Source organism: Manihot esculenta, chromosome 7, assembly GCF_001659605.2.
Source record: "Manihot esculenta cultivar AM560-2 chromosome 7, M.esculenta_v8, whole genome shotgun sequence".
NCBI classification, from domain to species: domain Eukaryota; kingdom Viridiplantae; phylum Streptophyta; class Magnoliopsida; order Malpighiales; family Euphorbiaceae; genus Manihot; species Manihot esculenta.
This window is the reverse complement of record NC_035167.2, coordinates 1405922-1421730: the sequence shown is the minus strand read 5'-3', so window position 1 is coordinate 1421730 and position 15809 is coordinate 1405922. Positions and strand designations below refer to the sequence as shown.

Below are 15809 nucleotides of genomic sequence, written 5' to 3'. Positions count from 1 at the left end.
AGAAACTTCTCCCAGGTTATATGTGGGATGAATTATAGAATTAATAATTAACTCACAAGAAAATAAAATTATTTCTCTCTTAGTCAAAGAATAAAAAAAAACAAAAACAAAAGAGAGATTAGAGTTCTCAAAATTTTGTGGGAAGACAAAATGAGCTTATCATCTTTCCATCCCCTCAACTCTCTATATAGAGTTGGGTGGTTCAAACATATTTATATACCTGTATTAATTCTTTAATTTAATTAATTTTTTTAATTTAATTAATCAATTAATTACTTAATTATAACTAATTAAATTAATTTAATTAATCAATTTTATAATTATAATTAATAAATTAATTTACATTAATTTAATTAATCAAATTTATTAATCACTATTAATAATTATTAGACTTGACAAATATTTTTTCTTGGGCCCAATATGCAATTTAACTTTTAAACAACTCAAGCCCTTGTGGAAGAGTTTGACTCATATATTAATTTTATAGTTTTAACAAATAATTTTTACATGTGTCATACACATATTTATTATTAAATTTAAATTAATTAAACTAATCATATTGATTTAATTAATTATTCTCTTATTAAATAATCATATTAATCGAATATAGATTAGATCAATATTTAGTTTTAAACCCATTAAAAGAATAAGATGTAATATTTAATTCTATTAAAATATATTTAAGACACATATCAAATCAAATACATATTACATTAAATCATGCCTATATCAAATATGACCCAATAAAATGTTTTTATCTTTTTTCAAACTCATATCCTATAAAATTTTAATTTATCAAATGAATTAATCTTCTTCTTTAATATCCATGTTTCATATGGATAAAATTCATCATATTATTTTTTTTTATTTAAGATTTATGTCCTACAATAGATATAATTCATCACATGAATTATGTAATAACCCAAATTTTTTTACTTATTTTATTTTATTATCGGTAAAAATTTTAAAATTTTAAAATTATTTTAATGTTTTAAAAAAAATTTTGAGACTTCAATGAATTTTTACGATATTAAAGTAGAGTTAAAAGATCAAAAATAAAATTTTAAATTAAAAAAATGAACTGATTAAATTGAATTGATTGAATTAGACTGATCAAATCGAATCGATCGAATTAGACTGATCAAATCGAATCGATCGAATTAGACTGATCAAATTGAACCAACCCACCCATTTTTTCTCTGCGCGAGACGTCCTCCTCCATTTTTTTTCTTCTTTTCTTTTTCTTCTTCTTTGTATCGTTTCTCCTTCTTCGATTTCTCTCTCACCCAACCACCATTATAAGCAAGATTGGTCTCTTTAGAATCATCTCCTCACGAGCTTCGCATAAAACTAAGATTGTCTGTTATCGTCGCTTGATTTGCAGAAATCAAGTATTTAAAGTTTATGAACCTTTTACCTTCTCTCTAAAATTCCTTCCACATAAGACATTCTATCAAAAATCTAAAACCACCAGCGTGTTATATTCGTCGAGAGTTTCGTGTAGATACTAATCTCATAATTTTTTTTTTGGGACCCATAAACTTGACGTTGAGTTTTTAGAACTTTAGAGTCGCATTTTTCATAAAATAAAATTATATTCTTACTCGTGGTGTTACGGATTTCTTGTAGATACCTTAGTTTTAGAGAAATTCTACTGGCGGGCGGGACTGCAATTTTAGCCCAAACGTGACTTCCAAAAAAGGTCAATATTATAGTTTTTTCTACCATTTTTAGATGTCTCAGATGCGTTTTAGGTGTCTGAATTGGCTTTGGTAAGCCCGAACTCAAAATTGTCATCTTATTATAATGTCAATGTTTAAGTTGATACATTATTAAATATCTTAGGCAGGATATAATCGAGTAAAATCAATTGTTATAATAAGGTATCATTATTAAAAACTCTAGAAAATATTGGTAGAATTTTCAAAGGTCTTTTAGTATGTTATCGGACTGTGGAGATATTAAGGTACGTAAGTTTATAAGGTGCAGTAATTGGGTAGTTTTGATAAGCGCCGGATAAATAATATAATATCGTGTTGTGAGCCTAAAGCCATTGTGCTTGTAGAGGTAGACGAATTGTGTTTATTTTGTAGGGAGGTTAGGTCCTAAATATAAGGGAAACTCTGCGGAAATTTGTTATAAGCTTAGGAAGGTTAGGTTATTGTGCTTGAGGAGGTAAAGAGGTACTTGATACAAAAAGGGGCCACGTCTTAACAAGTTGACTAAGGTCCATCTGACATAGAGTTAAACTAGTTATGGATCGAGGGCTGTGAGTGACCCGAGTCTGAGTAGCACGAGTCTGAGTAGATGTCAAGAAAAACCAGGCTTAGGTCCAATCCTTCTACGTATTTTTGAATCAACTAAAATCATTCTAGAACCGATCATCCATAAATATGATGAGCTATATTATGGCCGTCAGAAATACGTACCTAAATATAGTGGATGGAATCAACTTAAAGAAAAGACCAATTAGTGACAACCATTTCTTTTCAAAATGCATGCCGATTTACCCTCTAAGTAACCTTTAATATGCAGTACAAAAGAGATTAGCTATCTGGCTGAGAAAATAGACAAAATAAAAATAATAACAACAAGATATTCCTTAATATGAATAAAGAAGGAAAGAAATGAGAAGGATATAAAAAAACATCAATGAATAAAAAAAGGCTTTTTGATTATTAATATATATATATATATAAAGATTTAAAAGAGAAATTAAATAAATTTGAATTGTATAAAAAAATCTAAACAATAAATTAAACGAATTCATATTAATAAAAACTATTTAAATAATTTAAAAATAATAAAAAAATAAAGGCAAATTAATTTTTATTAAAAATTTAAAAAATAAATTATGCAAAAAATCTAAAATACAAATTAAAAGGAAAAACTATTAAAATAATTAGAAAATCAAGAAAAAAGAAAATTTATTTTTTTTCACAAATTTAGATTAAGAAAACTATTAAAATAATTCAATTTTTTTTCATTTAAAAAATTATTAAAATAATTAAAAAATTAAAAAAAGAAAAATGATTTTTTTGTTCTCTCATCCATCTCTCAAAGCCTACTTTATATATATATATATATATATAATAAATATATTAATATTTTTCATACGTGGTTAATTAATTTACACATTTATTTTATTTTCTTACGAAAAGAACATTTTATGCATAATATATATATAAAAGTATCGAATTTTTATTAAGAAAATAAAATATAGGTGTTTTAATTCAATTTTAAATAAATAAGAATTTAATAATGATTTTAATTTAACTTTCAAGAGAAATTGAAATTGTGATTTCACCCTAATTTTTTCTTAAATTTTTTTTGCCAAAATTCATTCTATAAATACTTTTGTGTTTATACACCACAGAAATTGTCTACTATCCAGAAACTACTGCACACCTTAACAGCCTCTTATCACCATATCAATTCCCCAATAGATAAAGATAGATCCTTTAAGCTTTGTTTCTGCAGAAAAAGCTTAAACCAGACCAACAATGGCGACCTGTACTACGCCCTCTTCCCTAATGCTAACGTACGCCGCTTCCAACGTACACCCACAAGACCTCACTGCCTCTATCCTCTCATTCAAGCCCAAAACTTTTTCTCTCTCTCGATTGGCTCTGGGTTCTTATGGTGAGAGAAAATCAAGCAAGGGCATCAGTTTGTATACCCAAAAAGAGGCAAAATTTGGAACTTGCAGTGTAGTTGTAGCTGCTTCTTTGGCTGCTGAGGCAGAGGTGGCTGAGGAAGTGGAGGAGAAAGAAGAAGGTGATGTGCCCACTGCTACAGCTGCTCCACCGAAGCCTAAGAAAGGGAAGGCTGCATTGCCCTTGAAGAGAGACAGGGTAAGATTAAGATTTTCGATTCTTGTTTTTGTAGAATTTCGATTTATGGTGATTTTTGTTATCAGGTTACTGTATTTGATTTTTTCCCTTTTGGAGTAATGGTTTGATTAGTGAATTATGATTTTGTTATCAAATAGGAGGCTATACACTTGATTATCAGTGTATTGTTTGGTTTCATGTGCTTAGTTGATTTACCTGGTTTATCTACTTCCCTCATTCTGTTAATACACTTGATTTACCTAAATGATTTTATTTTCATTTTCCAAATATTTTTTGTTGGGGCTTGTTTGTTTTGGTGATTTGGTGGATTAGAGGGAGAGGATGGTGATTTTGTTCGTCAGTTTTAGCTATTGGTTGTTAAAACTATCTTCTTAGTGTTGCCCTTTTCAATTGTTGAAGATTATTAAACACTTTCACTATTCATCTTCTTACCCTTTTGTTGGAAATGCCAGACGAGATCTAAGAGATTCTTGGAAATTCAAAAATTGAGGGAAAACAAACAAGAATATGACATAAAGACTGCAATCGCATTGCTGAAGCAAATGGCAAACTCCAAGTTCGTTGAAACAGCTGAAGCTCATTTCCGTCTTAACATTGATCCCAAGTATAATGACCAACAGCTGAGAGCAACTGTGAGTTTTTGCTTGGATATGTCATATGAAACTAAAGTCACGAACTAATTATTTGTCATAGCCACGTTTAATATCCTTGTGTGTTTTGTTTCTCTATGCGTAGGTAAATCTGCCCAAGGGAACTGGACAAACTGTTAAAGTGGCTGTGCTTACACAAGGTGCTTATTCTACTTAGTTTGGTGGCTTGTACCAACTGGAAAAATCTTAATATTGGAATATAACCGATTTAATTGAAGAGTCGTAGACCTGATTCGTGTCTCAAAATTCAGGAAAATGTATTATCCTTGAGCAGGTTTGATCCTTTGGGTTATTAGTAATTGTTAGTGAAAACTTAAGGATGCTCTGGGTGTTATAAAGCAGCAAAGTAGTTGAATTGCTAATATTAAATTTGGGTCGGGCCTAGCTCACTCCAAAAGTTAGGTCAAGGGGGAGGAGTGCCTATGCCTCATATAAGGGTACGTTACCCTTTCCACAGCCGATGTGGGATTCAACACACCTTCCTGACGCCCATAATTTTTTTTTAGTACGTGACATATTTATGGGAGGTCCAACATCAGATGGGAGGCTCTAATCGGATGGGAGGCTTTAATCGGATGTTAAATTTGGGCCAAGCCTAACTCACCTTAAAAGCTAGCTCAAAGCTAACTTAAGAGGGAGGAGTGTCTATGAGGCCATATAAGGGGCACATTGCCCCTTTCCACAACCAATGTAGGATTCAACAGCTAATATTATCCTATTTTTTATATAATTTCTTTTTTAAATGTTTGTGGTTTCTGATGTTCTGTTGTGAAGGATGGTTGCAGGAGATAGTAATTAGGAACCTGCCTTTTTTGCAATTGCTTATAATGCACCACATATTTGTTACTCTATTTGTGTTACACAATTGTTTGGCGAATTTAAGATTGACGTCTAGTTTAGTTGACTGGAGGTTTTGAGTCCAATACTGGAGTCAATTGTTTCTTTGGAAGTTTGATGATGTATCATCTTCCAAAAGGAGTTATAATACATCAAATTTCAGGCCATTTGCTGAAATGGGCATGTCCATAGTTGTTAAATCGAGATTCGAATTGAGAATTGAAATCTCCATTTTGTGAATGGGGAATCAATAATTGGGAGAAGAAAGTAAGAAACAATTATAATTAGAGAAGTAAATAATTTTTCTTTTTAAAAAAAGAAGAAAGAAAATAAGAGGGAGAAGGTAAAGAGTAGGCGTTGGAAAAAAAAAAGCCAAGGAAAAGATTTATGAAAACTCTGTTGTTATATACTGATTCATATGATTCACTATTGATTCTTTGGACTTGGTTGCAATTCAAGTACATTTACAATTTGCACCATAGATGTGAATCGTTAGGATGTAAGATTTGAATCGAGAATCGTGAGATTTGAATCGAGAATTGTAAGATTTGAATCTAGAATAATAAGATTTAAGTATATTTAAGATTCGCCCTATAGATTTGAACAAATATGGTAGGAAATAGATTTGAAATGTAAGATTCTAACTACAGTGGGTATATCCTAGTTGTGATTTTTTTTTTTTAAAAAGATCACAGTTATGCTTTTATTGTTCTTGTTTCATTAGAAATCTGGAGCATTCCTTGCCTTTTTAATTTTTTTTTTTCCAATCCATAGTTTTTCCTCATGGCTATCAACTAAAAGTTCTACTGAAATGTTAGAACTCAGTTAAATTCCTTCAACATGGTGCCACATATTCTTTGTTCCTTTGATCTTTGTAGTCATCATAATGTAAATTTAAAGAAGAAAAAATTTCTGCAGGTGAAAGGTTCGACGAAGCCAAAAATGCTGGAGCAGATTTGGTTGGCGGAGAGGACCTGATCCAACAGATAAAAGGAGGATTCATGGACTTTGACAAATTAATTGCATCCCCAGACATGATGCCTAAGGTGCTGCTATGCTTATTTATTTGTAGTCTAATCACGAGTACACACTATCAGTAAGATTCAATTATATAATTTCAACTAGTGTCTGTGGATAAAGCTTGTATCCTTTTCTCTTAGATATAGATAAACTGTATGTTCATCGGCTATGGTGTTGTATGCCTGTTTATGGGATGGGAATTCTTCTTTTTGGAGAATATCTGATATACTGCGTTTTAGTAAATAAAAGAATAAGAAGCGACGGTGAAATGATGCACAGCGACAGTTGATGAAACGGTGCGGAGTGGCTGCTTCTTCACCACAAGTATTTACCAGCTGAGTAGTAATCTTAACAGATTGAGTACAGCTCATTGGGCATGGGATATTCGGAAGCGGGATCTCTGTTATGAACGTTAGGTGGTATAAGATATAAATAATGATGTTAAATGTAATTCTGATAATCTGAAATATACTCAACACAAATTGTGAGAGATATTTTTCTCCCTGTTTGGCGATTGCTTACTTCTTTTCTTTTCTTTTCTGTTTCTGTGTGTATCAGTATCTTAGCTTTGGGAGCTATTAATGTGTCTTTACCTCTTGTGTTAGGTTGCCAGCTTGGGTAAGATTTTGGGACCTCGGGGACTCATGCCAAATCCAAAAGCCGGCACTGTTTCGACTAATATACCTCAGGTATAGTTTGCTTTTGCTTTTACTCTTTGTTTTGGCCCTTGCATTGAATGCATTGTTTTGATTCTCAACTGGACATGTTATTTAACAACCACATCCTGTATTTCGAGAAGCACAAGAGAATATCTGTTTTCATTTGCAACAGCAACTCATTGAAGTTCTAATGGAATTAGATGGAAACAACAATGATAAGTTTATTTTATTTTTCCCACATTCAGCTTGCGATCGCAAATAGCTAAGATTACCGAATGCTGAAAAATATGAAGAGTTGATTCAGTTACGAATTGTAACTGAATTGTTTTCACCTAAACGATGTGATTTTCTCTAATATTTTGTCAGGCGATAGCGGAGTTCAAGAAGGGAAAAGTTGAATATAGGGCAGATAAAACTGGAATCGTTCACATACCTTTTGGAAAGGCCGACTTCTCAGAAGAAGACCTCTTAGAGAACTTGCTTGCTGCAATCGTATGCTCTAAAACTTCCCTTCCTTTCCTTTTACGTGTTTTCGCTTGTCTTTTTCTCGTTCTTATTCGTGCCTAGAACATATGCAGAATCGACAGGAACTAATTTCTCTTCTCTTATATTGTTCTCGCAGAGATCAGTAGAATCAAACAAGCCATCAGGCGCAAAAGGAGTGTATTGGAAAAGTGCCCATATATGCTCATCAATGGGGCCTTCGATTCGGTTAAATATAAAGGAGATGCTTGATTACAAGCTTCCATTGAATGTTTGAATATAGTTAACACCTGTAAATGATGTCTTAGAGCGACTCAAACTCGGCCGTTATTCAGTTAAAATGGTAGGATGAATTGAGGGGACCACAGTTGTTTATTTTGGATGAAAGTTGACATGCCTTCATCATCCTCTACAGGGACTCAGAAACATGTTGGGTGAATAATTTTGTCAATTCTAGCTGCTCATTTACTAAGAATTCCGAATTGGATTGGCAAATTCTTCTTGTTCTTTGTTTGTACTGCTCAAATTTAGTAATTTACTACAATCAGGTTTCCGAACAGCAATTTGATTTCCCCATTGCTTGGGGAGACAACCATCCTTATTTAATGTTTCACATGTGTTTTGCTCCGTTCCTCTCTTGGATGATTTTCTTTTAATTGAAATTTACTGTCTAGTCTTGTGTAAAAAAAAAATTCATTCATTAATTTTTCAATTTTAAAATATATATTAAAAACGTATTTGACGGTTAAAAAAGTCTAATGATGATTAATTCTTTAATTAGAAATCTTTAAAATATTAGAGAATTTTTTAAAATTAAAAAATTAACTAATTAATTTCTCCATAAAATATAAGTTAAATAGTAATTTTTTTTTTTGTAAGTACATAATGGGATAAATAAGCAATTATAAAAGAAGAATGGAGAGCTTGATTGAAATTTTTTCTGTAAGGGCAATAATACAAAGAATTAAAATACAGTGATCCATTCCAGGGAAGTGTTGCCTCCATATAGTTTACAAGACTACGTTCTGTTGAAAATTCATAATTTTTTTAAGATCAAAATAATTAAACAACAAATCATGTATATAATTTACGGTGTAAGAGTTATTTGAAATTATATTTACGTTCTAAGAGTTACTTGGAATTGCAGTGTATTCTACAAAAATCAAAATATCTTGATATTTTCAGGTTTCACAAATATTGGAGATCACCCAAAATCAACGCCCTTTTGTTCTACACAAATACTGGAGATCACCCAACACACATTTAGAAAGTAGCTTGACATTTACAAGGAAAATAGTCCATTCAGACAAAAAACTAATAACAAACTTATTATAATTAGTAGTTGATGATCTAAGATCCAATAGAGTAGGGTTTTACCAGGGTTTTGTGTTACAGAATAAGGCTTAAAACTTTCTGAGGAGGGGACTCCTCTTTTATACATTGTCTTGCTTGCTGGTGACGTGTAAAGGTCTCTCCAGGATTGGGCCACGCGTCTCTGCCATACAGATTCGGGTGTACTAGGGTATCAGCTGCCTGCTACACGCGTAACGGCCTCTGATTCTCCTCATGCGTACGTTCGAGCGGATCTGCCAGGCTGTCTGGTGAGTACTGTTCTGGACCCCGGGCTGGGCCGAGAGTTGGGCTGGATGCTGGGCCTGAGAGGGGTCTGCTGGTCAGGGATCAGGCTGGACTGAGTGAGGAAGCTTGGTCGAGCCCGGCCCGGAAGCTGGAATGAGCCAGGCTTGTTGGGGGTATCAAGTACGTGGGCCTCTGTGTCATGGGCCTTTGGCTGTGGTCAAGCCCCTGTTCATAAATGAAGAAATCCAGCGGTCATCAATTGCCCCTTCACCTTCTCGGGAGTTATTGCTCCAACTGCCGAGGGGGTGAATATCAAGAACCATCATGGCCGCGCCTGTTCGTGTCCAGGTGTCTTTATAATACTCTTTCATTTTTTTATCTTTGCGCAGTTTCTGAATCCTATCTGCTCTTTCCTCTTTCGGACTTTTCTTTATTCTTCGCGTTCCCGGTTATTTTTGCTTTCCTGTCATTGTTATCTGGACATGTCTTTTCTTTCCTTTCTCATGAACATCTTTTAAGGATTCTGACAGCATTAATTGAGAATTCGGCTCTACCTTGTCCTGCAAAACATAAACTTTTGGATATATATATTAACCTCACCTCTTTACCATTCCCAGGCACTTTGTTGGAACAGAGAGATTTTCTTGTTTTATCTGTGAAGGATCCATTTGGTGCCTTCTTCAAGCGGGCGAAGGCGAGCTTGATATTACATTGCTGTGTTGCCCCAGGAATTTGTTTTAATCTTACTTTTATCATCTCGACGGAAAATTGTGCTAACTTATCTCTGTTTTGGGACTCTTTCGTAGTACCTGAGACGAAAATGAGTCAATTCAAAATTTCAGAGGAGTGGATATTACCTCTAAGGAGTTGGAATGTTGCTTTGGAGATCCATCTGGTAGGGCGGTCGATGGGTGGGACCATTCGGCAAGTTGCTGAAATTATTTTGCCCAGATCTTCTGGCCGACCTCCCCCGTTGCTGCCTTCTTTGGATATAAATGGAAGGGGCTCAAGTGCTCGGCTTGTTGTTTTCTTTGATGTGAAGCACCAGTATTATTAGTCTCTTTGATGTGAAGTACCAGTATTATGCGAGACGGAGATCTGCTACACTCAGTCAAGCTTCTGCTGGTACCTTCACACGTTAGCCCGGCGATCCTCCTGAGGTCGTAATCTGAAGCCCGTGTTTTTTTATGCGTGATATACACACAGCATATGACATGTGAGTTTGTCACGCGTATCACACTTGGGCAACCGAATGCCGACCTACAGAGGATCCATGGGAAACGCTTATGAGGATTAACTTCTTGGCTTTCTGCAGCCCTTTCTGCCAAACTCACATACCGAGCTGCGAGAGTTTCTCCGAACCGAAGACCGAAGTAGTAGGATAGGTGATAACGATGTAATTGTTGATGATGATGTATGTGGTTATGTAAATCCTTTAAGGATAGTCTTTCGTCCCGTAGTGTAGGCCTTTGTAACGTGCTGTAATGTGCTTTTCTTTTAATGAAGTTCTCGTTTTCGTTCATACTTGAGTTGTTCTTTCTCTACCATGGATGGAGTACTGAAACTGCTTTTCTTCGTAGCTTTAACTGAAATTTGTTTTTTTCGAGCTGAACTAACTGTACTCGTGAGCCGGACTTCGGATCCATTTAGCCAACTGGGCTTTCATATTTCCAAACTGGGTTGTCTGACCGATCTATGAGCTCGGTCTCTACTTAGATGAATTGAGCTTTGAGTCTCCTTCATCCGGGCTCTCAGGTGCGTTGTCCGAGCTAGACTAGCCGACCTGAGAGCTCTGTCTTTCGCTTAGTGAAATGAGCTCTGGGTTTCCTTTAGCTGGCCGGGCTCTCAGGTCATGTTGTCCGAGCTGGACTATTCCGACCTATGAGCTCGGTTTCTGATGAGTTGAGCTCTAAGCTCTCAGCTCAGTATAGATCCGAGGTACCCTTGTTTTAACAAGTCAAATCTTATATATTCTATGTGATGAGTAGGTCTAACCTTTATCATGCTTTCATCTGCTTGCATCTTTGAGTTTTTCTTTCCATTTCCTTGATACTTGCCATGGATGTGGTGAAGTGATGAATCTTGTGGGTTAAGTTGTCTTGGCTGGAGATCAGGTCTGAACAAGTTGGGCTTGGGTTAAATTGTCTTGGCTGGAGATCAGGTCTGAACAAGTTGGGCTTGCCTGGGCCTTTAAGTGATGGGCTATCATTGTGGACCTGGCCCTTGATAGATGTAGACAAGCCCAGCGATCATCCTTTTGCCCCTTTACCTTCTCTCCGGTTATTACTTAACCGTTGAGAAGGTAAACTTCGAGAGCAATTAATGATCGCGCCGCTCCAAGACAAAACTGTTCAGATCAACGTTCCGTCTCATCATTGCCTTTCATTTCGAATTCCTTCTGTCTTCCGAAGAAATTAGCTCTCTTCTGCTCTCTGTCTTCCTGCGACTCCTTTTGCGTTTTTCACCTTATTGTGTTCTCAGGTACGCTCCCTTGTTCTTCAATGGCAAGTTCAAAGCTTCCTGATGTTATTAACCTTGAGTCGCGTATTACGTCTTCCAATATAACTGATCACATTTCCCGGAGGCTCTTAGATACTCCGTTGTATTTTATTCGAGCACCTCGTCCAAATGAGAGGATAGTTCTTCCCTACCCTCCCCCTCCTGGTTTAGTGGATCCCCAAGAGGGTCGTAGCATAGTGTTTTTCCTAAAGCAGAGAGAATTTGGTCTACCGTTTCCTTTTTCCCCTTTCTTTGTTGAGGTCTTTGAATACTTTGGGGTAACTCCTCGAATGTTATCCCCAAATTCCATTTTATTCATGTCCTGTTTCGAGTCTATCTGTCTGTGTTGGGGTTTCACACCTACGGCCTGTCTGTTTGTTACTTTTTTCCGCCTGGTTAGGGCGAAGCAGAACTTCTATTATTTTTCCCCCCGCAATGGGCTATCTCTTCTTACGGGCTACAAGGATTCTATAAAGGGGTGGATAGAGAATTTCCTTGTGGCGGAGCTGAGACTAGGGTCCTGCCGATCATGGGATGTGGACCTAAGTTGGGGGAGATCTTTCCGGGCTGTAACGATCTGCCCGAATTGAGTCTTATTGAGCAGGTTGGGCTGCTTCGACTGACTTCCGTTGAGAGGAAGTATGATGTCGAGAAGTGTATGTTTGCGTCCAACCTTAGGGATATCCAGGACACGGGTATAGTGCTTTGTCCGGCTATTCTGTTTCTTCGTTGCGAAGAATATCAAATAATATGCTGATTCTGTATAACTTCTTGTTTTTTGCAGCTTCTGAGGTTAAAATGGACGGCATCAAATTCCCCAAGAACTTTGCCCTGTCTCGGGAGAATATGCATGCAATTTTTGACGCCTTTGGGGATGGGCGTTCGGTAACTGAGATTGCTGCAGAGCTGGCTCAGGCCGCTTCCTCCAAGAAGGTCAGCCGACCTCCTGTCAAAGCTTCTTCTCGATCTTCCAAGCCGAGCTCCCGCAGCTCCAAGTCAGCTCGGCCATCTAACCGTGATGGGTCGAGCTCAACTTCGATGCCTGCGGAAGGATCTAGGTCTGCTCCAGTCTCCTTAGGGGTCATGAGGGAGACTTCCCTAGCTATTGTGGAGCAGATCCAAGCTACTGAACAAGTGGGGCAGGGTGCTGCCCATTCTACTGAGGAGGTGTTAAGGGGAAAGTCTAAGTCCCCTGTTGAAGACAAGGAGACCTCTAGGACAGGGATGGAGATCGTCCTCCTAGAGGATCAAAGCCCAGAGGTTTCTGTTGAAGGTGCCCCTGCTCCTGTGAGGACTGAGCCTGAGGGCATTCCATCAAAAACTGGGGAGAAACGCCCAGCCCCTTCTGGAACATCTTCCCCATCTCCAGCTCGGAAGAAATCACGGGCTGCCACAGGATCTTCTCCTGCCCTTCCTCCTATTGGGAAGGGAAAAAATGTTCCTGTAGCACCTTTACTTTCTTCTACTGATACTCTGGACGCGGAAGACATTACTTCTCAGTCTCCTGCCAATGTCGTCGTCGAGTTCCTTAGGGAGCGGATGTTTGGTGGGGCTACAGAGGCCTCAGATCCACGCCTACTCGCCCTTACTGGCTTTTTAGCCAGTTCTACCAAGGAACAAGTGTCCTTCCGATCCCGTTCTCGTGAAGAACTCGGAAATACAATCAGGGAGATGCTTTTGATGGTAAGCTATTTGTTTATTTTTTGTAGTTTTCTTTATTTCTTTCTTTTGATGGTTGGTCTTTCATGTTAGGTGACGGGCCTCTTTATGGAGCTGGATGTCCGTGATCACTCCCTCCGGGAGTCCGTAGATCGCCGAATTGAAGAGGCACGTCTGGAAGAGAATATATCTGCCACCAGTGATGCGAGGGGCAATTTGGTAGCTGCTCGGGAGCAAATCCAGTCCCTCCAGGTGGAATTGCATTCTGCGCTGGAGGCCCTCAAAAGGGCTGAAGAGAAAACAGCCGAGACAGCAAAGCATACCTCGTCCTTAGAAGATGAGCTGTCTCGGACTCGCGATGTTCTCCAGGAGTCTGATGAGAGGGCGGCTACCTTGGAGGTTCGTTGTAGAGGAGTTCTAGAGCAGCTGTCCTCTATGACAGAGGCTCTCAAGGAGAGAGATGAGGCCGTTAGCCAGAAAGCTGAAGTCCAGCGTCAATTTGATGCCGTAAAGACTGATCTCGAAGGACTTCAGACTCATCTGGAGGAAGTAAAGGCTCAGAGAGAGATGGCCTTAGCTCGGGTGCAGGTCCTTGAGCAGGAGTTGAGCACAAGCTCTGACCGTATCAGAGACTTGACTTCCTCGGCTGAAGAGTTTGATCTTCGCCATCAACAGCTGGAAAATGAAGTCAGAGTTTTAGAACGTAAATGTTTAGCCCTGCTTGAGGTGGTAAAGTATGCCGAGGGGAAGGCTCAGCTGAAGCGCGATCAGTATATAGCGGAGTATCAGGAGTCTGATGAGCTAAAGGTTAAAATTGATCAGGCCTGTGAAGCTCATCTTCAGGACTACAAAGATTCTTCTGAGTTTGAGGAACTTGTAGCCGAGGCTTGTGAAAAACATCTTGATGAGTATAAAGCTTCTAGTGAAATGAAACAGGCTATCTTTGATAAGGCCTACCGCATGTATGTAACTGGCTACAATCGCGGTTTAAGAGAAGCTAGACAGGCTCCTGATATTCCTTTGGCCAAGCTTCGTAGGCGCGAAGTGGACTCAGATGGCGAATCAGTGCTATACGGGGAGGATGATTTCCCTTTGCCCCGAGGAGATTGCCGGAGGAACCGAGATCGGCCAGCTGAGTCTTCTTCAGAGGGATCCGAGCTAGGGTCGGAGGAAGACGACCCTGATTCTGTGAAAGAAAGCCTTCACCCTGGGTCAGATGTTGCCCCTGCCATTAATGTTGAGAGCTCTGGCCCAAGGGACACCGAGCTTCCTTCGGAGGGGGCTGTAAATAGAGATAATGTAGGCGAGGGTGTTCTTACTGGTGTAAGTCCTTTAAGGACTATTTATCCTCCCACCTCGCCGGAGGGATAATTTGTAATTATCATCTTAATGAAATATCAGTTTCCTCTTTTCCCCTACTATTCTTGCTCTTCATGTGTCTTCTTTATGTATCTTTGAATTTATCTTAAGTTGCGAACTCAGCTCTTTAGCTGATAGTCAGAGAGAGCAAATCTCATACCTTTTTATTGGCGACTTTGCATGTTTGCTTTTTAGCCCTGCCTTCTTGGCTGTAACTTTGTATACTTGTTCCAGATAAACTGATTTAGGCTTTGATTACAGCCTTAGTATCCTCTTAAGGATTTCTTCATTTATGAGTCCTTCTATGGAGGGAGCTCGGCCTTTCTTCTTGGCCTTTATGTCTTGATCTTTTGAGGATATGAATCTATCCGAGCTGGGAGCTCGGTTTTGGGCTTTTAAGAATATCGATCCGAGTTTGGGAGCTCGACCTTTTCTTTTGTACCTTGAGTTTTTGAGATAAGTTTATCCGAGCTGGGAGCTCGTCCTTGGCACTTCTTTAGCTTTTACGTCTCTTTAGTAAGTCGGAACCTTGAATTTTCTTAGCAGCTCCGGGCCTCTCTGTTTTTGTGAGGTCGGAAATATATTGTTGTAAATTGTCCCTGTATGGGAAATTTTTATTTTTGGGAGGCTCTTAAGTCCTTCGCCAACTATTCTTGTTTTCAGGAGATCTTGCGAAATCCTGGTTGTGCTGGGGTGACCTCGGGGCCCTACCGGCTGTTCTTTATTTTGTTTTCCTGGGAGTCCTAAGGGATCCCGATCCTCTTCTTTACTGAGGTATCTGTGTGCTAGTGAGGTCTTCTTTCGCCAGGAGATCTTGGGGATCCTGGTCTTCTGCCTCGCCGAGGTCTCTGTGTCTCGGTAAGGTTTTCTAGTGCCAGGAGATCTTGGGGATCCTAGTCTTCTGCCTCACCGAGGTCTCTATGTCTCAGTAAGGTTTTCTTTCACCAGGAGATCTTGGGGATCCTGGTCTTGTATCCGGGAGATCTTGGGGATCCCGGTCTTCTACCTCCAGGAGGTCTCTATGTCTCAAGGAGGTCTTCTTTCGCCAGGAGATCTTGGGGATCCTGGTCTTGTATCCGGGAGATCTTGGGGATCCCGGTCTTCTACCTCCAGGAGGTCTCTATGTCTCAAGGAGGTCTTCTTTCGCCAGGAGATCTTGGGGATCCTGGTCTTGTATCCGGGAGATCTTGGGGATCCCGGTCTTCTACCTC

General features: G+C 38.4%; 1 protein-coding gene across 1 annotated transcript; it reads left to right on the top strand.

The window, feature by feature from the left end:
* The first annotated feature begins 3374 nt into the window (after nt 1-3374).
* Nucleotides 3375-8130, top strand: LOC110619496 (50S ribosomal protein L1, chloroplastic). The gene is made up of 7 exons (XM_021762997.2): nt 3375-3854; nt 4307-4486; nt 4590-4644; nt 6260-6387; nt 6967-7050; nt 7387-7512; nt 7643-8130. Exons 1-7 carry the CDS (start codon nt 3504-3506, stop codon nt 7778-7780), a joined length of 1062 nt encoding a protein of 353 aa, XP_021618689.1. The 5' UTR covers nt 3375-3503; the 3' UTR covers nt 7781-8130.
* Nucleotides 8131-15809: the final 7679 nt, after the last annotated feature.